Source organism: Arvicola amphibius, chromosome 6 (assembly GCF_903992535.2).
Source record: "Arvicola amphibius chromosome 6, mArvAmp1.2, whole genome shotgun sequence".
NCBI lineage: Eukaryota > Metazoa > Chordata > Mammalia > Rodentia > Cricetidae > Arvicola > Arvicola amphibius.
The window spans coordinates 130,199,520-130,224,008 of NC_052052.2; the positions used below are offsets into that span (position 1 = coordinate 130,199,520).

General features: G+C 41.5%; 1 protein-coding gene across 1 annotated transcript in view; it reads right to left on the reverse strand.

The window, feature by feature from the left end:
- Exoc2 (exocyst complex component 2) overlaps nucleotides 1–24,489 on the reverse strand; it is a 162,982-nt gene that overhangs the window by 32,468 nt on the left and 106,025 nt on the right. Inside the window, exons 21-23 of the mRNA XM_038334501.1 lie at nucleotides 22,835–22,901; nucleotides 18,897–19,013; nucleotides 7,899–8,040 (exon numbers count right to left, since the gene is read on the reverse strand). Coding sequence (XP_038190429.1) covers nucleotides 7,899–8,040; nucleotides 18,897–19,013; nucleotides 22,835–22,901 — 326 coding nt within the window. The remainder of the gene's footprint in view (nucleotides 1–7,898; nucleotides 8,041–18,896; nucleotides 19,014–22,834; nucleotides 22,902–24,489) is intronic.

The window sequence follows — 24,489 nt, forward strand, 5'->3', positions numbered from 1 at the left end:
TGGCATCTGTTTTCACAAAAAGCAGCTTTCCTGCTGAGCTGAGCTGCTCACAGTAGGATTCCAGGAATCCAGGAGGAGTGGCCCCAGCACCAGCACAGTTCCACAGCCAGAGAAGAAACAGACTTTTGAAAAGTACTCAAGCACATAATATATGATCTGTAAGGCTCAAAGAATTCTCAGAAGTGTTCTAGAGAGGCACTGCTGCCTCTAGGAGATCCTCAGTGCTAAGTGCATTGCAAATACTCCGATCCACCGTCTGTTATTTTTGCAACTGCTATTAATTTTTATCGACAAAGTTCCCCTCTCTGACATTCACTGAATAAGAATAGTTGATTCCATCTGACAGTCTGTTGAAAATTAAAAGTAAAGTATAAACTGGCATTTTAATTGTTGTTTTCCCACTGTACCTTGCTGGAGGAAATTTGTCAGGGTGTTTCTTGTGAATTAACTCACTAATTGTTGAGAGTCTGTCAGAAAATTGTTGTGAGTAGAGTCCTACAGAGGGTGGACACAGCATCGGATAAAACAAGTTCAGGCAGGGCAAAGAACCCAGGGAACACCAGGAGAGAAGTCCCAGCCGGGCTGAAGCAGCTGAAGGTGCTCTCTGTGTCCCATCTAGATGCCTCAGCTGGAGCAGGCAGGGTAGTGGGAAGTCCCGTGGAGGAAACACTATGTGCAAGAATCTCTGGGAAGGAATGCCATGCACTGGCCTGGGAATAACTGCATGGCTGGGTGTTAGTTACAAGAAGACCTCATATTAAGCAATGAGGCTGGAGAGGGACACAGGTTCAGCTCACGACCAGCACGGAAACTGTGTATGTCCCTTAGACCAGAGGGACCCTTCTGGAAACTTCCAAACATCTCAGGCTATTGCCAAGACGACTACTGCTCTTTATAAACAGACAGTAAAGTCCTATTGCTAATGACAACACTTCAATATTTCATTGAACATGTAGAGGTCAAGCCGGTGGGTGTCTAAGGCCTTCACTCCTACTGACTGGTGTTCATGGTACTGCAAGGTGTACTCTGCTTGTTACCAGGGTATAAAGGTCAATATTAACCCAGCTACAAACCCTTCCATCAACAAGAGTGGCTGTGTGACATGCCAATGCCACAGTGGCACAAACGTGGGAGGTCCACTCCACGAGATGGAACCCACGCCTGACACTGCCCAGGCAGGCAAGAACTGGAGACTGGACAGGCCACAGGCACCATGGAAAACCCAGTATGATTGTTCTACTAAGTAACAAAACAGTAAGATGATTCCTAAGGACATCCTGCTATATCCATATCAGTGCCCTGCCCAGCCATCATCATCAGAGAAGCTTCCTCTTACTGTAGATGGGAACAAATACAGAGACTCACAACTGGACAACGTGCAGGGAATAAGAGGTTTTGGAACACCCCGTCCTAAATGGAATGTTGTAATCAAACCTCTCCCCTCAGGGATCATGGAGCTATGTGGAAGGAGATGGAAAGATTGTTGGAGTCAGAGAGGATGGGTGATTCCAAGGAGACAGTGTCTTCCAGACACAACAGGACTGATACATGTATGAACTTACAGACACTGTGGCAGCACACATAGGGCACACACAGGTTCAAGCTAGACTGTGTCCCAGCGCTGAGAAGGGGGAAGTGGACTTGTGTGCCTATGCTTATCCAAAAAGTTATCTCAATTAACATCTGTTTGCAAAACAAACAAAAAAGCACACAAGCAAACAAACAAACAAAAAACTGGTTTTCTTCAATGGAGTTTCACAGGGAGAGAGGCTAGGGCCAGGAAAGGGCTTAGTGAGTCTCCACAGGTCAGTGGCAGGAAGGGAGGAGGGAAGGAGGGCACAAGGGGCACATAGGTGCGGCAGATGGGACTGACTGCTGGGTTCCACTACCTAGAAAACCAGAGGTATTTAGGGAGAAATATTTCAAAGTTCATTTGCAGTTTACAAGTTGTCTTTACAACTGATCCCTTTGTAATGTTAGCAGAAGTATTTTACTCATACAGGAATCAATACTGAATCGTTTAGATGAAATAAATGCTTTATGTAGAGCTCAATAAAAATTAATAAAAAAATAAATAAATGCTTTACTAATGGGTAGCATAATTTTATTTGCTGACATTATTCATACCTTTTTTGTATACGCAGAGCTGATATTAGTCATATATTCATTATGCTTATTGGCTTTAATTAATACAGCAATACAGTGTATCAATAATTACAAATAATTTGAACTCACATGAACATGACTCAGAAAGGTAAATCTATGTGTGCCGTATAAAGGATCCTGAAGAGCAGGTTAGCCACTTCTACCAGTTCCTTCACTGCTGTGAGGACACAGGCTTTGTCCTCTCTGAAGGACACGGCAACACAGTACCACTGAATTTATACCTTGAGCTTAGACTCCCAACCTCATTCTTCATAAACTACCTGGCTGGAGGCATTTTCTCACAGCAGCACAGAGGAAAAGGCAGAGCCAAACATTTATTTTAATGACAAATGATAAATTGTTAGGGACAATATCAAGGTTGTCTTTAGTGTTCAAATTTTTCAAGATCAAACAAAAAAAAAAATCACTCCTCTAACATCCTTTTTATTCTCTGGAAATTTCCAGTGGCACCTGCGCCCCAGGTAATCCGTGTGACAGATGCCATAGATGATAACCAACTGTGCAATGTCTCTCACACAGCTCAGTGAAAACATGTCAGACAGATCCCAAAAGCAGAGATCTGAAGGCACAGTTGAAGTTGCTCTGGGGAAAACAAACACAGACATGGAAGAGCTATGTACTTACTATGTCACATGAGTAGTGCGCCTCTGTCCTGGCTCAGACTGAGGAAGCACTGTCTACCGTGCAGTTCCGGCAGCAGACACCGGACAACTCTCACAGCACAGTCACGGGCCAGGGCACTATGGGCTGCGTCTGAGTCATCATGAGGAGTTAGAATCACGCTGCTCTGGACCACAAACATTACCTTCTCAAGCTTTTGATTGAGGTGTGGTTCCAGAATATTACTAGACATTTCATGTCATAACATGTGAATCTCTACAAGTCCATCTGGAATCCACATATCACAACTAATACAAAACATTTGGATCAGAATTCAATTATGTACTTCACCTGGATAAAAATGGCTAAGTTTAAGTTTATTTATTAAATACTTTAAAGAATCTTTACAAATTTAAGTTTATATGCATGATAGATAAGAAATAGCTCAAAGTAGTAGTTCAGAGAAAGTTTAAAAATTTTTTCCCCCAATATGCTTCTAAGACCTGAACTTGCATGTGTATTTGACAATGAGAGATCAATAATATTTTCAATTTTGCTAAAATTCAGAAAATGTAAATACTCAAGAACCTCCTAATAATCATGGTAATAGAACATCTAAAATCTTAAGAAGTCAGTTATCTGATACAAAACTAGTAAGAACAATTTTAGTGACATATATAAATATATACCAACAGAGAGGTATGTAAGTATCTGTCAGGTTGCAAAAACATAGTATGGCTTCAGTTGAAATTTCTTCTCAAATTATGAAATTCATCAACTGGATTTTTAAAAATTACTGTGTATAGTATTGGAAACACAATTTACTGCTAACTCATGTAACTAGTAATTAGTTACCTATGTGGTTTCTACAATTCAGCTTGTGGAGCTGAAAACTCTAAAAATAACATTAAAGTTGTTGACTGAAATATTTTAGAATGGTTATGTCAATTTTGACCAATCACTTGACATGAAGGCCCAGCTTTTAACCAACAAAAACTCACTAAATGACAAGACAGGTTCAGCTGTAATCAAGAAGTCAAATCTACACAAAGAACAAAACTAAATCATGTTAAGAAGTAAAATAAACTTCTCAGTGCACTTGCAAAGTGAGAAATGCAAACTGTTGACAGTGCCTTAAAGGAAGGTTATCTTATAATTAAGATCAAACTATGTTAAAAATGCCACACAGCCAGGCAGAATCTTTATCCTGAGAAGTCTGAGGCTATTGACTAGTATTAAGATAAATCTTATGATTAAATATTTCACACGCTAATCCTAACCTGCAAGTGCCATGGTTGGAAGAATCTGAAGATAACAGAGAAATCAGACTTTGGCTACTTGAGCTAAAAATATCATAGCAGAGGATGTGGAACTGTGAAGTCCGGCTGTCTTAATGAACTCAAGGGAAGCATCACCCGGCACTGCCATCACACACCTCTTCCCTCTGGTTAATTACACTAAGTGTTGTCACAGGAGCCAGGCCACATGAAAATGGCCAGAAAAGCCTGCACAAGAAGTGCTGGGACCTCACAATGCCCTCGGGGAGAATAGGGCCTCATACTGTCCGTGCCAGTTCCAAACATGTTCCCTAGAGAGGGAAGTGAGACAACAACTTGGTTCTCCCCAAACAGGGAAGCCTCACTGCCACTGTCGGCATTCACTGTAACGGAGAGCTACTGTTGGCCATACGCAGCAGTGAGGAGAGCGGAGGAAAAGGAAGTCCTCCTCTGCCGCAGTGCAAGCTGCTGCTGCTGTTCCTCATGACCAACAGAACTTCCCAGGAAGACAGACCCCTGACAACCGAGACTTAAACTCAGTTGCAATTCTAATTTGTTGAAGCTTATTAAAGCAGTTGCACCAAGAGCCACAACAAAAAGACAGCACAAAAGAGACATGTAGCAATATGATAGAACAGATTGTCAAGCTATAAACCCACCAAACTCAAACAGCCTTACTCTCAACACAGGTCTCAAAAGACATGCACTAGATGAGAAGGGAGACCTCTCCCCGAACGCTGCTTGGATGGATATATTCAGAAGATAAAACTGGATTCTTATTGTTCGTTCTGCACATGAACCAATTCACTATATATAGTATACATAAGCACAAATAATATAAAATATTGTAAAAGGTGTTGTCTCCTTGGTTCCTCTCTGTTCATTTCTCATTTGAACAGAGGATGGATACTAATTTTTTAAAGTTAATTTTGTATCCAGCCACTTCACTAAAGGTGTTTATCAGCTATAGGAGTTCCTCGATGGAATTTTTAGGGTCACTTATGTATACTATCATATCATCTGAAAATAATGATACTCTGACCTCCTTCAGTTGTCTTGTGACTCTAGCTAAAACTTTAAGTATTGTATTGAATAGCTATGGAGAGAGTGGACTATCAGATTGCTTTTCGAAGACTTGCTGTGACTTTCTCTCCATTTAATTTGATGTTGGCTGTAGATTACCTTCATCAGGACTTTTACCATGAAGAAGCGTTGGATTTTGTCAAAGGCCTTTTTCACATCTAGTGAGATGATCATTTTTCCCTCCTTTCAGTTTGTTTATATGGTGGATTACATTTACTGATTTTCATATGTTGAACCATCCTGGCATTTCTGGGATGATTATGGTGGATGATCTCCTTGATGTGTTCCTAGATTCAGTTTACAAATATTTTATTGAGTATTTTTGCATCTATGTTCATAAGGAAAATTGGTCTGTAATTTTCCTTCTTTGTTGAGTCTTTAGGTGATTATGGGTATCAGGGTAACTGTGGTTTAATAAAATGAATTTGGAAATGTTCCTTCTGTTTCTATTTTGTGGAATAATTTGAGGAGTAATGGCATTTGTACCTCTTTGAAAGTCTGGCAGAATTCTAAAACCATCTGGCCCTTATTTTGGTTATAAGACTTTTAAAGACTGCTTCTATCTCCTGGTGGGGTTATAGGTCTATTTAAATTGTTTATCTGATTTTGATTTAACCTTGCTTGGTAAGTGGTACCTATCGAGAAAATTATTCATTTCTTTTAAATTTTCTAATTTAGTGGAGCACAGGTTTTAAACTATGTCTTCATAATTTTCTGGATTTCCTCAGTGTCTGTTGCTCTGTCCCCCTTTTCATTTCTAATTTTATTAATTTGGATATTTTCTCTCTATCTTTTAGTTAGCTTGGATAAGGATTTTTTTTTATTTTCTCAAAGAAGCAACTCTTTGCTTCATTGATTCTTTGTATTGTTCTCTTTGCTTCTATTTTATTGATTTCAGATGAGTTTGAGTATTTCCTGTCATCTACTCTATTGGGTTCTTGCTTCTTTTTGTTCTAGAGCTCTCGGGTGTGCTGTTAAGTTGCTACTATGAGATCTCAGAGACTGAAGCAGCAAGCATGGGGCCTACATGAGTCTGTACCAGTTCCTCTATGTGTATGTTGTGGCTGTTAGCTTGGTGTTTCTGTGGAACTCCTAACGATGGAAGTGGGTGTGTCTTTGACTCTTCTGCCTACTCCCGGGACTATTTCCCTCTTGTTGGGTAGCCTTGTACAGCTTTGTTTTAAAGGCTTTTGCCTTGTCTTATTGCAATTTGTTTTGTCTTATTTGGTTGTTTTCTATTGGTGACCCATTCTTTTCTGAAGAGACAGAGGGGGACTGGATCAGGAAGGGGAATGTGGGGGGAGCTGGGAAGAGTGGAGGGAGTGGAAACTGGTTGATGTATTGTGAAAGCAGAGTCTATTTCAATTTAAAAAAGAAAGGAAAAGAAAGTAGAGTTTTACTTGTTCATAAAGAAGAATGAAATGATGTCAGCTGCAGGCAAACAGATGAAAGTAGAGGTTATCACAAAACAAGCTACGTAAGAAAGACAGATGCTGCATGTTTTTCTCTCACATGCAGGTCTAGATTTTAACACAAGAGGTGTGAAAACAGAAGGGACGAGTGACTTGGAGTAAGATAGGCAGTCAGCAGGATATATGAGATGATACTGAGAGAGTAATTGGGGAGCGGGGAATATGGCACAAGTTTAGGATACACATGTATGAAAACACCATGTTCAGGATACACACGTATGAAAACACCACGTTCAGGATACACATGTATGAAAACACTACACCCAGGATACTCATCCTGTTATTTTGTACAATGATTCATGCTAATAGAAAAAGAGAGGGAAAGATGTCTGTTTGAAAAATTAAAAGATCACGTTCATATAAAAAGGCATTTAATGATTCTGGTTTGGGCATTACTAAATATAAATAGTACACAATGAAACTAAAGGTGCTTCAACAGCAAATAGCTCATCTATATCTAATAAGAACAGTATGTTATAAAAAGGACAATCACAAGGAGAATGAAGACCAGGACAAACTCCTTAGCCAACAACCACCGGAGGACCTGCATCTAAGGATCCATGAGGAACTGAAGGTTAACATCAGCATGGCCACTCCCACAGAAACAGGAGCTCATGTAGTCCATAGCAGTTTAGAAAAAGAAACAACTATTTGTTTAGTCAGAAAAATTATACGATGGCTCAGATCACGGCACATGTTCATACACACACAGAGAAATTTAAAATAATTAGTTGATTCAAAAAGCAACAGCTATTTTTAAAGGATCTCAAGTGACAGGAGCTGCTTTCAGCTATCCCACGAACTTCCCACTGGTACTCCACCCAGCCATCCTGTGTACTGTTTTTTCCCTCCCTGAATTACTGTAATAATCTTATTCCTTCACGCTTTCCTTCTACACTTTCAGCATCAACAATGAGATGTTTCACAGGACTAAATATATTTAATTTTTTTGCCAACACTCACAAGATCACAGAATAAAACTGTCAGCCCTTCTAATATCTATGTGGAAAGGGAGTATTGTAGGAAGACATTCTGTATCTTCCATAATCCAAAGGTATAATTAATGATTCTCTGGAGGCAAAGAATAAGCTATTGAGTTTTCACGAGGGAAAGTACACTGAATTCCACTATAAAACATAACTTAAACCAATAAGTAAAAATAACAAATGTCCTATTTTGGTAAGAACAGGAAAGAATGAATATAAAGAAAAACTGTTTAAACACATCTTGGCTGAGAAGCCTATCTATATCTAGCACCCTAGATAGTATTTGGAGAAACTGGGAATGCTTGTAGACTTACCTGCTGGAGGCAAGCAGTCTTTCCAGTCAAAATAGCCTGCATATATCCCGGGTTCCAGGGATCCAACAATAGGATCTGCTTTTAGCTCAATGTAATTTTCAAAGAGTCGTTGGTCTAGTTCTTTCAGTGATGCCATGCTAACCTACAACACGAGAGAAAGAGTTTAAGATGCCAATTGAGGAGTGAAGGAAAAATAATGCAAGTAAATATCCAATATATTTTAAAACGAACTTTTCTATAAAGTTCAGGTTTCTAGTTTATCTACCTCAGTAATCAGGAGAACTATTAGCATGGCTATTTTACACAGTAAGAAATAGTTTCCAACTATGGAGCATAGATTATGTTTTGGAATAGTTTAAACGTTCACTCCGTAGGCAGAGCAAACTGGCAGTATAAATACTAAACAGCCACTAACCTCCAATACAAAGGGCACCAACTGCAGTGCTCCACATCAGTGGTATCACTGGAAGGCATCCTGTTCTAATAACCTGCCTGAGTGGTGTGGGAATTAGGACTTAGCCATATGGATATGGGCTTCTCTGGGTACATGACCAGGTAAGAACTGAGGATGGGAGCTGGGCTCTGTCTCTGGGATGGTGAGGGAACTGGCAGAGCTACGGCTCCCCTGGCCTCCTCCAGTCAGTCTGCATGGCTGAGATGTGTCTCAGCACTGAGAAGACTGAATTTATACTACTGTTCCTCCATGGAGACACAAAGTACAGGTCTTGTTCCCTCATGGTTTAAACAACACAACACAGATGCTACTAGAGAGTCCCATTTGAGTATCACAGAGGCCCAGATCTAGGCACAGTTCAGCTCCTGCTGGCAGGAAGGGCAAGACAGACAGAGAGGCTATCATCAGCCTTACAGGAGTGGGCTTGGTTTCAATGGTCCTCAAATGACTTAGATGTTATTTGACAGCAAAAGTGTGCTGGCCAGGGGCACACTATAGTGGAGTATGGCAATCTTCTTTCACACTCTTTACCTGAGGGACACACAGGCTTCTTGAACACTGGACCTGAAAATAGAGGAACTGACAAGAAAGTGGAATATACATCTAAGGAGTGCGCCTAATGGCACCAAAGTCCCTACCAAGCAGCGATGAGAGCAACAGCAGGAACAGAGCACAATGAGCGTCCTTTAGAAGGGAGTACAGTAGATCAGAGAACATGATTTTATAGAGACAGGACATATAATTTTCAAAGAGACTGAAGTAAAAAGCAAGTTTTCCTTCAAAGCACAAAGTAACAAGTACAGAAATCTAAAGCTGAAGTTAGGAACTGGGAAGATGGTTCCAGGCGGCTGTATAGCACAAACCCACAGATATTCAAGGGGAGATAAACGGTCAACAAAAGAAGAGTCAACAATCCAACAAGCAAAAGAAGACATTTTACTGGATTATGAGCCAGAGTTTGAGCTACAGGAGGTTGCTGAGTTCCAAGTTAGACTGATGACGCTGTACATATCTAAGCGCACTCTAATAAGAGCTCCCAGTTTTTAAGTGAATGCGAGGCGGTGAGACTCTTTCACATTTTTAGAAGAAAGTAACAATATGTACAGAGAATCAAGGATCAGTATGAGTTCTGAAATGCCATTCTCAAACCCGAGAGGTCACTGCAAGTATCTCCAGCAGTAAAAGAACCCAACCTCGGAACCATGTCAATCCCTTAACTAAGTCCACAAGACATACACTTGGTCATGAAAGATACAGAGAACGTATCCTATGCATTTGTGAGAGAAGGCACTAAACTGAAGTCAAACGAATCAGTCTGGGAAAGATGAACTGTTGAGGAAAATAGTGGTAGAGAACGAAATCTGGGTCCCTTCCCAAAGTCCTCCATGCCTAATATCTGCAAACATAAACCTAAAAGACTAGAAGCATGCTGGAAAAGGGAAATATGAGTTCTACGTAAGTATTCTTTTCAAAAAGGTTTTGTTTTATGTGTTTTACCTGCATGTGTTTATGTGCAGCACTGGTCTGATGTGCCTGTGGAGGCACATCAGATCCCCTGGAGCTATGGATGGTTGTGAGCTGCCATGTGGGTGCTGGGAACCAAGCCAGTGTTCTTTGCAGTAAGAACAGCAAGTGTTCTTGACTGCACAGCTATCTGTCCAGCTCCAAAGATTCTTTAAAGTAGTCTTAAAAGAGGGTATGGAATACAGTTCAGAGGTAGAGCCTTGCTTAGCATGTGCGAGGATTTGGTGATTGTTAGTAATGCTCCCCTCCAAGTCCTCAACAAGAAATTCTTAAGCAAAAGGAGATCGACAAGGAAAATGCGGCCTTATCTAAACCTATGTGGAGACTGGGCAGTAAGTAAATAATTTTGAGCTACAGATATTTAAAGAGAGCACTTGAAAAGAAGAAAAGCTTAGAATTAATGTTTTAACTCCTTCAAGCGCTAATAAGATAGAAATTTAAAGTGTAAGGGAACCAATCCAGTTATTAAAGAAAACCATTAATGCCAAACATAGTATGTAGGTTTGTTGAAAAAAAAATGAGGGATGTAGTTCAGTGGTAGAACATTTGCCTACTATGTACAAGGTCCTAAGTTGAATACCTGGTACTGTCAAAAAAAAAAAAACCCTAGGGGATGGGAGAGGAGGTGGAAAAGGAGGAAGGGGAGCAAGGGATGAGAGAAAAGGAAGGAAGAGGAAGAAAGAAAGCAAAGTTCCCAGCAAGGCCAATCTGCAAACAAAGATGAGGCTGGGAGACCACTCAGTGGATATGGAGATTGCCATGTATCCACTTAGAAAACCACTTGTGTAAAAGAGCCAGGCTACACTAGATAGCTGTGGTGACACAAACTTGTGATCCCCACACTGAGGAGGCAGAGACAGGCAGACACCTGAGATTCCAGCCAGGCAGCCTAGTCTGACCAGTGAGCAACAGTTCTTGGTAAGAGACTGCCTCAAAAAACCAACATGGACATTCATAAGGAATGACATATGTGGTTGACCCCTGACCTCTACATGCAAATGCATACAGACCATGCACACCTGTACACACACAAAGAAAGCTGCACACATGTGAACATACATGCACACACTCCTGTACACTGACCGGTAAACAATGGAAAACAAATGGCTGAGAACAGAACACCTACACTGGCAGGCTAGAGAGAAGGTGTCACAGTTTAATTCCAGGAAGTCTGGTAATGTTGAGAAAGCAGACAAACTCAAAAGTCATTCGAGGCTACCATTTTAAAAAGCTTTGCACTTGCTACTTTTGTAGAGGACCAGACTTCAATTCCCAGGACTTTCATTGGCTGGCTTACAACCCCAGGAGAGCTAATGCCCTCTTCTGGCCTCTGTGGGCACCTAAACATACCTGGTGCGAGCATGCATGCATCCAAATGTGTGCATGCAACACACACACACACACACACACACACACACACACACACACACACACACACCTGGTGCAGGACAATTGTCTGTATTCTGTCAGTTATATTTTAAATAAACACTGATAGGTGAGTAGCCAGGCAGGAAGTATAGGTGGGACAACCAGACAGGAAGTAGAGGTGGGTCAATGAGAACAGTAGAATTCTGGGAAGAGGAAAGCTCTCTCTGCAGTCCTGGCCCAGCCACAGAAGCAAGAAGATGTGACTGCCTTGCTGAAAAAGATACTGAGTCATGTGACTAACACAGATAAGAAATATGGGTTAATATACATTATAAGAGTTAATAGGAAGCTGAGCTAATGGGCCAGTCAGTTTTATAACTAATGTAGACCTCTGTGTGATTTCTTTAGGACTTAACAATTGTGGGAACTGGGCAGGAAAAATAGCCCCGTCAACACACATTAGTAGATAAATCTTCAAAACTTAATTTGGAAGAGCCAGGCATGGTGGCACACGCCTTTAATCCCAGCACTCAGGAGGCAAAGGCAGGTGTATCTCTGTGAGTTGGAGGCCTGATCTACAAAGCAAGTTCCAGGACAGCAAAAGCTGTTACACAGAGAAACCCTGTCTCAAAAAGTCAAAAATATAAATCAATTTGTAATAAGAAACCAACTGATAATAAGAGGGGTCGCTACTAACAGAAAAAAGATGAAGCAGGATACAGGTCAATGACGGCCCAAGAGCTGGCCAGTAGGCTGCTTTCCCTTGCGGGGGGGGGGGGGATTCTCAGCAACTCACTAAACCTGGGTGCTCAATACAGCTACACTTCAATGGTGCGTTCATTCCCTGTGACTGCTTATAATCTGCCTGACACCCGAGGATTAGGCTTTACTCCTGCGCTTCACTCTTTCCCTCAGTGGCATAATTACACACCCTCATTGACTGGTTTAGCCCTCGCCCCATCGAAAGGATGGAAGGATGCAATGAACAACTGCACGCCGAGTATCTTCACCACTAGTGTTGGAAATCATTCCACAGTAAGTTAGCTGTTTCTCCTTCCTTACTATCCCCAGAAAAACCGGGTTTCTAGAGATGAGAATTAACTGAAATATAATTCCAATGAACAGGACATTTTGGTGAAATCAGACACACGTGAAGATAGGATGAATGAGAGAGCAGAAGAAATACCCCTAATTAGTACTGAGAATTAATGATGAGGATCAATGAACGCTGACCAAAGCTGAAGCACTGTGGAGAATGAAGTGAGGAAGCTTTGTGGTTGATGAGCTAATAAGAATGTACGGTTAAGTACCAGCCATTGATGGGAAAGAAATAGCATGAAGTATGATGAAAAGGCCAGCGGTTCAGAGGGCAACAAGACTTTGTCAAGCTGACATTGGTTAAAGAAAAGCTATTCTATACAGACAGGGAAAGCCACAGGCAAGTGTTCTTTCAACAGAGCACAGTAAGCTGGTGCTGAGTGAATGGCTGGAAGAACAAATGAATGAGAACGATGGATAGATCAAATGAGTTGAGTGCAGCCCTCTAACGTTAGGGAGACGGAAGAAAGCCTCCCGCCAGCATCAGCATCAGCTAGGGCCATTTAGGTTTCATTCTTCAGGCAAGGAGATGCTCAAGAATATGGGATAGAGGAAGAACTGTGCAGTAGATTGGTTTCTGGATACTCTGTGAAAGATGAGCTGGATATCAGAAAGAAAACAAAAAGGCAAGGAAAAAAATACATCTGCAGAGTAGGTTCTTAAAACACCAGAGTCAGACGAGGAGAAGGGCTAGACTCCAGACAGGAAGAGCCGCTCAAGGGAGCAGAAGATGGTCCAGAAGAGCTGGGGCTTAGGGACAAGTGCACAGCGTAGACTGTCACGGGGGTGCCAGCAAACAACTCCCATCAGCAGAAGAATAAATGCGTATGAGTTGGGGATGTGACTCAGCCGATGGGATGCTTACCCCGCATGCACTGGGTTCAGTCCCCAGCACTGCATAAAACTGGTCATATTTATGTCTGTTGTAATCCCAACACTAGGAAGATGAAGATAGGGGGATCAGAAGGTCATCCCCCAACTACGTGTGGACTGTGTTTCAAAAAAAAAAAAAAAACAAACACCAACCACAAAAACAAATGAATAAAAAAAGGTAGTAAGTATACATAACAGAATACTATACAGTCTGAAAGAATAAAAGCCTGTCATTTGCAATGATAAGAATGAAAATAGAGGACAACGTATTTAGTGAGATAAGCCAGGCACAGGAAGATAAACACTGTGTGGTCTCACCGATAGGTAGTACAACAGCTATCTTTCTAAAGACTGTTTCTGAGACCCAAAGCAGACAGTCCAGAAACCATAGTAGGGAGGAGGCTGGAGTATGAGAGAAGGAGAAACTGGATCAAAGGCAGAAAGTTTCAGAGTCTGAAAGAATTTGGTTCAGGGTACTACTGCATGGGGATGGGGTACCTACCAATAAGCATTTTAGCTTTCAACATTTCTCAGATAATACATTTTAATGTTCTCAACACAAAATATGGTTAATGAGTGCGTGGAGATGCTAATTAAACTGACTGAATCTTTCTATCATGTATACAAAGAACAAAACATCACCACTGTACCCTACAATACACATAGTTAGTATTTGCCATTTAAAACAGCTACATAAATTAATAAGGAAAAGGGTATGATTCACAGGTTCTAGCTGGGTGACCCAATGGTGACTGTCTACAACAGGAAAGACACTGAAAGAAAAAGGAAGGTGACTTTGGCTTGGGGGTGCTCTGAAATCCCACTGGAAATGTCTAGTGAAGATGTGTTGTAGGAAATGGCAATCAAGTCTAGGGAGGAGGTGGAAGGTTCAAGCATTTGGGCATCACTGGCATTAATGGCAGACAAAGCTGTGGGCAGATCTGATCACCAAAGGAAACCGTACCAGGGTGATGAGGAAGCAAAAGTCATGGTCAGAGTACGCAAGTGCTATGGAGATGCTAAGAGAGAGGTGCTTTCACTTGCTCAGACGGAAGTTTCTAACTTGAGACCTTCACACTCGACCCTGGAGAAGCGGACATGGTACTCTCTTGTTCCTATGCCTTCATGGCTTTCTAAAGACACAGAAGGCAATCCATTCTCTCTTACCTCTGAAACCACAACCTGTGCCTAAATATTTCATCTTTTCTGAAAGCTTTTCCAAAGGCTGTACTGGAAAACACGCTGTCAATGGTAGGTTCCTGACTTGACTAATGGATAGCTTTCTTTTCTCCTCTCCTTTCATGCCCACTCCTTCCTCCTTTCCTACACTCTCTTCCTTTCTTCTTTTCTCCCTCCTTCCCTCCCTTCCTTCTTTTCTTCCTCCTCCCTCCTTCCCCCCCTCTCTCTTTCTTTTCATGGTACCATGGATGGAACCAGTAGGCAAGCAAGCCTACTCCACTGCTGAGCTACATCCGCAGCCCCCACTGTGGATTTACTCATGTTTGTATCTTTTTGCCTTTCCCACAAAGACAAGTAATGTGAGGCAGCTAAAGAGCATCAAACATTTGCTCAGTATTTGATAAGAGGGAACACATTTGTTCAACTTACTTGTCTATAGAACCTTAAACTCTAAGACGAATTAATTACAAGTAACTTGTACAAAAATAGTTTAACAAAACTTAATGTACTCTGATAAAGAAATGGGAAAGCTAAATCAAGCATAGACACAGATAATACAACAGGAAGGAAAAGAAAACTGCATTCATTTCCATCAATACATTCAAATGGACACAAATTTAAAATATCTAACAAGTATACTCAATTAAACTACAAATAATGAACTAATGTAAAAATAATGAACTAATAAACTATGTAATAATAGCACATATGGCTCAAGGAATAGAAAACCCTTTAAATTGGCGGCTGGATATGAAGGCTCTTCTCTGGATTTGTGATGAAAACAAATTGTCCCCTTCACCTGCCTGAGTGGGGTTTCTGAAGTTAGGAGCATTTAATACTAGACTTGATCAATGTCTGCATTCTCACGTCAGGGAGGCTCTGTAATTATACAAATGCTAAATCAGATGTTTTTCTTAACACTGATTCAGGCTGAGCAGCATGCAACAGATGCAAAAACAAAAACAACAACAAAAAAAAAGTCCCTAGAATTACATCAGTATAGCAGTGACAATAAAATAACACGTCAAGGCTTATCAGCCATGTAGCTCTCATGTTCCCACCAAATACTCCCGAGGAATTTGATCCGTGTCACATCTAGTCTCTGTACTCAGAACAAAGCTCTCTGTCTCCCTTGGTCTCTAGATATTTCCCAGATCTCTCTTCTATCATATAGTTAATAAAAATGGAAAAGTACTCATTTCTAAAAAGAAAAGGCATGCACATTAAAACACATTAATGGATATTTTTACAAATGAAAATTAAGAACTATGCTGGGAAATGATGGTTAAAAATATAATGCAATTATCGCCCCCAAAGGGAGCCTGCAAATCTTGGGGTTCCACGTGAAATCAGTGAGGGGAGCTGACTGGGTGTGGGGTAGTAATGTGCTATGGATCTGCTAGGTGTGGGGAGGTGATTAGGAAAGGGTTTAGGTTTACTGTTGGGGGCAACTGGACAAGTTGGAAGTACTCTGTCTTATTAACAACAATAAACACTTTGTTTAGTACATTTAAAGATGATTCTTACTTTTATTTCTCCTTCTCAAAAATTCAGCTAGGCTTTTCACAAACAGAAAAAGAAAATGGATGAGAAGGTAGAACTTTCTAGGCACAGATCACTCATCATCTGTGACCAAAAGGTAGAGGCCTGAGGGTTCCTCAAGGGCAGGCTGTAAGGTGGAACCTTACAGGGTAAGAGGACTTGTATATTCTTATCTAATGGACCACCACTCAGTGTCGCTCAAGGTTAAATTGTCACACATTAGTCAATTAGCTTTGTGTCCTATTTTCATTTCCTTGGGGGTCTATCATAAGACCAGTTCCATTCTTAGCCTTAGGATATAATATGGGGCTGGAAGCGCTGAGGACATGGAATCAAAGACTAATTTTCAAGTCCCTGCTACATTCTAGTGAAGTTCACACGCTCTGCACTTCTGCTCCCATGAAAATCACAGAACTAAAACATCATCCTCACTAATTTCTCAGAGATTCTACATTAAATAAAATTACATATTGAGGGACTAAGGAGATGGCTAGGTTAGTTGGTGTTCCATGTATAATCATGAGGAACTATGCTTGAATCTCATCTATAATGGTGTGTACCTATAACCCAGGACTTGATGGTCAACTAGCCTTGCCAAATTGGTGAGGTCTAGGTTCAATGAGAAAGCCTGCCTCAAAAGATAAGAAAGAAAATAGAGGCAGACCCCTAACGTTGGCCACTGGCCTACAAAGACAGCCCCCCCATGTACATATGAACACATACATATGAAAAATGACATAAAATACAACTGCATCTGTGAAATCATCCTATCCATAAATGTAATTCATCATTAAATTTTAATAAAGTCCTAAAAACATGACAATGTATATGCTATTTTTATATTAAATCAACTCTATTTTGAAGGTAAAAACAAAATGAAGGGCCTGAGAGATGACACAGTTGGTAAAGGTCACACAGCTGGCTGCCAAGCCTGATGACCTGAATTCAATCCCTGGGATCCATATGGTGGAAGGAGAGAAACCGCTTCCACATGCTGTCCTTTGACCTCCACATGAATGCCATGACATGTGCAACATAATACATTTTTAAAAAGAAACAAGATAATTAAATAATTATTAATCGAGAAACAATATGAAAGGAATTTTAGAAATGGTTGTTTTCAGGCTTCTACCGGCAGAGTACTAATAAAGAAAAAAATGGGAAGGGAAAAGGAAAGGCAGCAGGAAAGAGAGAGAGGAGGAGGAAGGAGTAGGAGAGCCTCTTCCCTGCCCTGCCAGGCAGTAGATCCCACAGGAGGAATGAAGAGAGGAGAGAGAGAGGAGAGGAGAGGGGAGGGGAGGGGAGAGGAGCGGAGGGGAGAGGAGGGGAGGGGAGAGGAGAGAGAAGAGAGAGAGAGACCTTCCAAAAGAGCATAGCTGCTGGAGTAAACACAGAAACAGGAGAGACAGCTGTCCGTCGTGACCTGCCCTATGATTTTCTTGGCAGACATCTAGAGTTATGTCATTGGAAAGGGAACTGTGAAAACTAAGGGCTGTGAGGGAGCTTTTTTCCTTCAGAGCAAGTGGGTTTTACTCGGTTGACACCATGGAAATAAGAGCTTCGGCACACAGGATTGTAGGCAGGTGCGCTGGGGCCCAAACCACTTTATTCATTTCAGCCACAACTGAATAATTTCAAGACATTCAAGAAATAGTTTTTAAAAATATAATGCTAAAGTGGATAAAAAGCCTATTGCTTATTCTAAGCTGTCCCCAGGTTCTCATATTATCTTTTTCTGTGATTTAGACAAAGACAGGAAAAGATACCGAAAACCTTCCTTTATGTCAGTTTTGCTCCGCTTCTTAGTAGTATAAACAGAGGCAACATAATTTCTGCGTATTACTTCACAAAAACAGAGAATCAAACTCTGCTTCTAACCTATGCAACTCTTGATCACTTCTCACACTTTAATGATAAAGTTCTGCATATTGAATAAAGATAGGGTGCCTACTTTCCACAGATCTTGCAATTATGAACATAAAAAATTTCTGGAAATAAACTAGACATTTGGCCTCAAAGCCTAAGTCACAGCACTTATCAGCAGGATGATTAATCTTTACGAAAAGGCAGGAAAACAAGACAGAGCCACCCACTCTGACATTTTCATTCTTAAAAAAAAAAAAAAAAAACCCAAGCTAGTTTATGAACTGGAAGCATCATTTATAAACGTAGATCGTCCACTGAGAGTCAGCGCTGATGACATGATTAATAAGATAGTTATCTTTCTTGTTTTCTTCGCTGAGAAAAGTGTCCTGGCATTAGACAGTTGGCTCAGTTTTACCTAGAAATCTGATAAACTTTGCTCAGGAACTAGCAATCTTTAAAACAAGGTACTTCATTTTTTCCTTTTCTGCTTATTTGAAAAACTATAAACAAGAGAGTGAACATTCTAAATCACGAAACCGGCTCCACTGATCTGCACACTTTTGCCTACATCCAGCAGGCGGAGCACAAAGCATATAAGAGTTCTGGTTAAGCCAGGAAGGAAGAGGCCAGAGGCTAGGGAGCAGGATGTGTACTGTGTGCAAAGGCAGGGCTTGACTCCCAGGGAGATAAAGAGGGGAGGGACAGGCTAGATTAGCTGGAAGAGGTCTCTGTGCAGTCAGGACCAGGGTTGATGTCAGCAGTGTCTAAAGGCTTAACCCCAACAGGAGCCAAATGGAAAGACTCTGAAAGATTTAGGCTTGCTGTTTCTCTTTCCTAATTGTCTTGCCTGACTTTTGAACAACTTTGACAGGATTAAGCAAACCACTTCAACCATGAGAAAGCTTTGCTCCAGAGAGAAGCAGTGTTACATTAACAATTCAAGGCAAGGAAGGAAACCATTCCTCTGATGGATGGGTCTGGTAAGAAGAATGGATATGGGGGCCTGGGGAACCAGAGGGAAGGGGAGCCCAGGAGGTGCTGAGAAAATAGTGTGGAAAGCAGTGGACTTGACTACTGACTACCAAAGCACTTACCTGTGTTATTTTTTCTATTCCCTGGAAGCTGTGCTTTTCAAAATGTTCTGCTATGTTTAGGAAGGTGTGACGTTCTAAATAGCAGCAATTGCTCAGGACTATCAAAAGTCGTTGCTCCTAAAATTCAAACAAGTCATTAGCAGTTTACATTGACAGTGCTGGAGAATGCAGAAGATAACCCTGATCATATATTAAGTGTAGTGATAGGCTTCTGCCCTTTAACATCAATACCCAATGCCCTGATTTTCTTGGCTGTTTATTTCCTAACACACACAGAAAAACATAATCCAATTCCACTAATTGTTGATTATTCCATTTACACTGAAGAGTTGAACAGAGACTTGGGGTATAGCCCAGCAGTGAGTTGTTCTCCTGCATGGGCAAGGCTCTGGGTTCTACATCCAATATCCCCCCAAAGAAAAGAGTCAAATGTTTTCTTTAATATTTTATGTACACAAAAGGCCACCCAAACTGATATTATGAATAACTACATAAAATATAGAAACTATTAGAAAATGATTTATGAATGTTTCACAACTTAAGAACATTTTAATATCATATGATCTATCTGAAGGGCTCCTTGTTCCTTCAAGAAGTTCCTGCCTGTGAGAGCCTGTGGGAATGTTTCCTATATCCAGGAAGAGCCTCCTTCCAATGGCGAGTGAGTGTCTCTGAGGACACTTCCCCTTTCCCCTCCCCAGAAAGACAAGGAACAGGGAAGAGTGCTTCTTGCTGTTATATTCTTCAAGGTTTTACCTACCTAAATAATCTCCTACAAAATTATTAGATGGCAATTACAATGCTATGAATACAATGGGCTTTTTACAGTTCAGAAGAACTATATCTGCAAACGAAATTCTAAGAATGGCCCTGCTGCTGCTGTGGTTCACTTCAGGGTAGTCCCAATCTGTGCTCCTGCAGGTGCGAGGTATTCTCTGGAATGGTGACTCATCCAGGGGTTTCAGTCAAGATCCTTGACTAAAACTAAGGCAAAACCACTTTCCAGGAACAGTTCTCACCCACAGTTGGCTACTTTTTCTGTGTACAAGCACAGTAACTTAGAGTTAAGTACTCCAAGGGAGAAAGTGAAAAAAAAAACATAGCTTTCTATTCTTTGAGGCATCTGGACCAAGGGATAAACCAGAGTCTCTAAAGTCAATAGCCAAGCAAATCTATCTTCTAGTACTTAAACATCTTCTCACTTCCTTATTACAATCCCCTATCTTTATTTCCAGCACAATGCTGCCTTTGTCATCAACAAACATAAATAAAAGCTTTGGTCATCAACAAACATAAATAAAAGATTACAGAACCAGGCCAAGGGGAAGAAGGTGGTCCCAGCCCCTGCTGTCATGAAGAAACAGGAGATCTAAAAAGTGGTGAATCTTTTGTTTGAGAAAAAGTCTAAGAACTTTGGCACTGGGTGGGGCATCTGGCCCAAAAGAGATCTCACAGGCTTCGTTAAATGGTCCCCCTACATGAGGCTGCAATGGCAAAGGGCTATCCTCTCTAAGTGGCTCAAAGTATCTCCTGCCATTAGCCAGTTCACCCAGGCCCTGAACTGGCAAATCGTTACCTAGCTATTAAGTTTGTCCACAGCTACAGGCCAAAGACAAAGCAGCAGAAGAAGCAAGGCTGATGGCTCATGCTGAGAAGAAAGCTGTTGGCAAAGGGGGTGAATCAACTCAGAGACCACCTGTCCTTCTAGCGGGGTCAATACAGTCACTACCTTGGTGGAGAACAAGAAGGCTCAGCTGGTGGTGATTGCCCATTGATGTAGGCTGCAGTGAACTACTGGTCTTCCTACCTGCCCTGTGTCGAATATCAGGTTCCCCTACTGCATCCACAATGGAAAGCCAGGCTAAGTGTCTGGTCCATAGGAAAATATGCACCACTGATGCCTTCACACAGGTTAACTCGGAAGGCAAGGATGCTCTGGCTAAGCTGGTAGAAGCTATGAGGGCAAATTATAATGACAGATAAGATGATATCCACCACCACTGGGGAGGCAATGTCCTGGGTCCTAAATCTGTGACTTGCCAAACTGGAAAACACAAAGGCCAAACAACTCACCACTAAACTGGGTTAAATGTACACTGCTAGTTTTCTGCACATAAATATAATCACAAACATATCTTCCACGCGCAAAAAAAAAAAAAAAAAAAAAAAAAGGCTAGAGGAGGCCATACTGTATATAACATTATTTTCCATAGTGAATACACAGCAGGAACAAATCTAGAGAGTAAGCAGTTTGGCCATGGTGGAGCCATATCCCCTTTTGTCACCTCCTGTCATATCATGACACATTCCTTTACAGGGCACGAAGTACAGGACTTCCCAGCAGCCACTGCCAACATGCTGAATGCCACAAATGTGTCAGCTGGCTTCAAACCCGCCCCTTACCCTCTTTCATGCAGACATGAATGTCTATTCTACTGGACTGAGCCTGGGGTCTTTCCTGCCCTGGTCCCCAGCTGGCTTTCTTGCTTTTTCCCACTACAGCATGTATGGAACCTCTTCAAAGTGAAAAGAATTACTTCAGTGATCTAAAGACTAACTCTTAGCAAGTATATTTTGTTCATATATGTTCTATGAAACATTATATGAAATGAAAGTGGGAAGAACAGAAGAACCTAGTTCTTTAGCGTGGATGGTTGATCCGAAGCTTGCCGGCACCTGGTGTAGAGACAAACACTTGACTGTAACAGCTCAGCTGACCTACAGTCCCTGCAGATGCAGGAACGGGCCTTAGGCATTACTTCTCTATGCTCCCAGACAGCACCAGGAAGGGACATTCTTGCCCTCAAAGCCCCTGAGGTTGTAAGAGGAGTCTTCCGACTATAAATCTAGATATCTTTCTTACCAAATCAGTTACCCTTCTGGTTGCCACAGCCCTGAGAGAATCTCAGTCCCCTGAGACAAAGACTTAGATCTCATGAGACACTCTCCATTGGGAAGAACACCGGAACTAATTTTGGAAACCAATGATTATATCTTGGGAAGTAAGTGGACAGGTAAGATGCTGTGAGGAGGGAAAGTAAGGGCAAACCCTAGGAGACCCCTGAGAGCCTCATGGGCAGCTCTGCACCTCCTGGGAGAGGGGTCACATGGAACCACCTTGTTCTCCTCTCTATCCTTAAAGAGGGATGGGAGGCTCAGAGCAGTGCTCCATATCAGGGGTGCACACAAACCAGCTGGGAAACAGTGTTTGCTGGGAGTGGGGAATAAAACAAAGGTTGGAAAGGTCACTAAGTATCAATTAGGCTCCTTCTAAAAGAAGAAGAAAGCAAAAGCATAGTTGGGCCAGATGGTTGGTAGGGTCTTAGTTTCAAAGGCGTTTTCCTCCAGCTCCATCCCTTCTACCCTACTTTCCTCCCAGATCCACAAGGAAAGGCCGGCTTCAATCCACTTTATGGCTTCCCATTGCTCTTGCCACCTGTCCTAGTTGACTTTGCCCCCCAACACATGCGAGGTTATCTGGGAAATAAACCCTCAACAGAGAACTGAGTAAATGCCTCCATTAGACAGCCTGTGGGAATTTGGTTTGGCTTTGTCACATAACCTATGTTCAAACAAAACGGGAGTTGTAGAAATAAAGCAGCAAAAGGTGGAGTTTGTCAGGCTGAAGGGGCAAACGACAGAATGGGAAAGCCGGGCCTCCGCCCTCCCAGGCCATCCAGGCAACTCTGCAGCACCAGGGAACAACTGGGCACCTTTAACACTCAAGAGCAGCGGACATGCTGGGTCTTTTCATGTTTAACTCCAGGGAAGGATCTTTTTCGGTGTGATACACACACACAAATATTTACACAACGTAAGGTAGTCCCAGAGCAGAGCGCAGTGTCTACAGAGTCCATCTTATATGACTTAGGCTGACTGCCACAGCCACAACCTTTAACATGACACACTTTACTTTCTGTGTTTGGTATTTTACTTACTGAAGTCAAACTGAAGTCTTCATGGATGCTTCCAAACAAATCAGGAGACGAAACATCAACAGAAAGACTACATGCAGAAGAGGCAAGAGAACAGTCACAATTAAAACTGATTTAAAACTACATTGACCGCCTTTAATCCCAGCACTCGGGAGGCAGAGGCAGGCGGATCTCTGAGTTCGAGGCCAGCCTGGTCTACAAGAGCTAGTTCCAGGACAGGCTCTAGAAACTACAGGGAAACCCTGTCTCGAAAAACCAAAAAAACACTACATTGACTTCAAATGTTTTGATAAAAACAGCTGTACAACTTCCAGAATGTCCTCCTTTATATTTAATATATATAAGGAAGCGCTATGGGCTTAGTTCTTATCTACATAAAACTTCTATGGGAACATTCTCAATACTCAAGTGACTGTATTAAATTAAAAAACAAATTACCAAATGGTCAAATGTCAAATAATAGTCATATAATTAAAATGTTTCTGACTATCAGAATTTCCAGGGGAAAGTTTGAAACTCATTTTCACAGTGACCTACTTACAGGTAAGCTAAGAAATTAGTTAATAACTCATAAGCAATCAAAAACATTAAAAGGTGAAAAGTGAGAGCAGGGTAACCCACTCATTAATTTACTGATTTAACAGAATCAGAAGAAATGCCTTAGCAAATTTTTTCTTTAAACTTGACTGACTTGAATTCATATGGAAGTTTAATATGATGAATATAAAATAATACTTCAAAACAGCAATAATAAAGACACTTGGGAGGCAGAGGCAGGTGGATCTGAATGAGAGGCCAGTCTGGTCTACAAAGCAAGTTCCAGGACAGCCAGGGCTATATAGAAAAACCCTGTCTCAAAAAAAACCAACCAAACAAAACAAGCAACAACAACAACAACAACAACAAAACACCAATCTGAAAAAGAGTTGAAATATAAAGAAATGCTAATTAAAGCAGCCCTAACTAACATAGAGTTACATTGTTCAGAGCAGGAGATAAAGTTCGGAAATCCGCACCACCCGTTAAAATCCAGCAATGGAGGAATGAGAAATTGTAGCAAAGCATAAGAAAAGACTGACTTCACCAGATCGCAGATCTGGCTGTGATTAGTGACACAATGTTCTGGTGGCATAATGAGCCAAATACATACGATCATATCAAAAAAGACCTACAAGAACTAAAACTGTGGGGCTGAGGAGATGGCCGTTGGTATAGTGCTTGCCACCCAATGTGAGCAGCAGAGTTCAGCTCTTTAGAACCCGTGTAAATACCAGGTGGGTATGACAGCTCACCTGTGCTCTCAGTATTTGTGAGGTGGAAACGGGCTAGCTAGACACGCTGAGTCAGTGAGCTCTGGGCAAATGAATGACCCAGCCTATATATGGCAGGGACATATCTGAGAAAAACATTCATCAGCTACTTCTGGCCACAAAGTACGCCCTTCTTGCCCAACTCTCTGTCTCTCTCTGTCTCTCTCTGTCTCTCTCTCTCACACACACACACGCATACACATGCAAGTAAACACACTGGGAATGTGCATATACATACAGATTTTTCAAAAAAGTATCTGTTCCCTAGAGACAATAGTTTTATATACCAATGAACAAAATTTAATGCGAATTAATTTAATGGTGGTTTGAATAAGAATGTCCCCCATG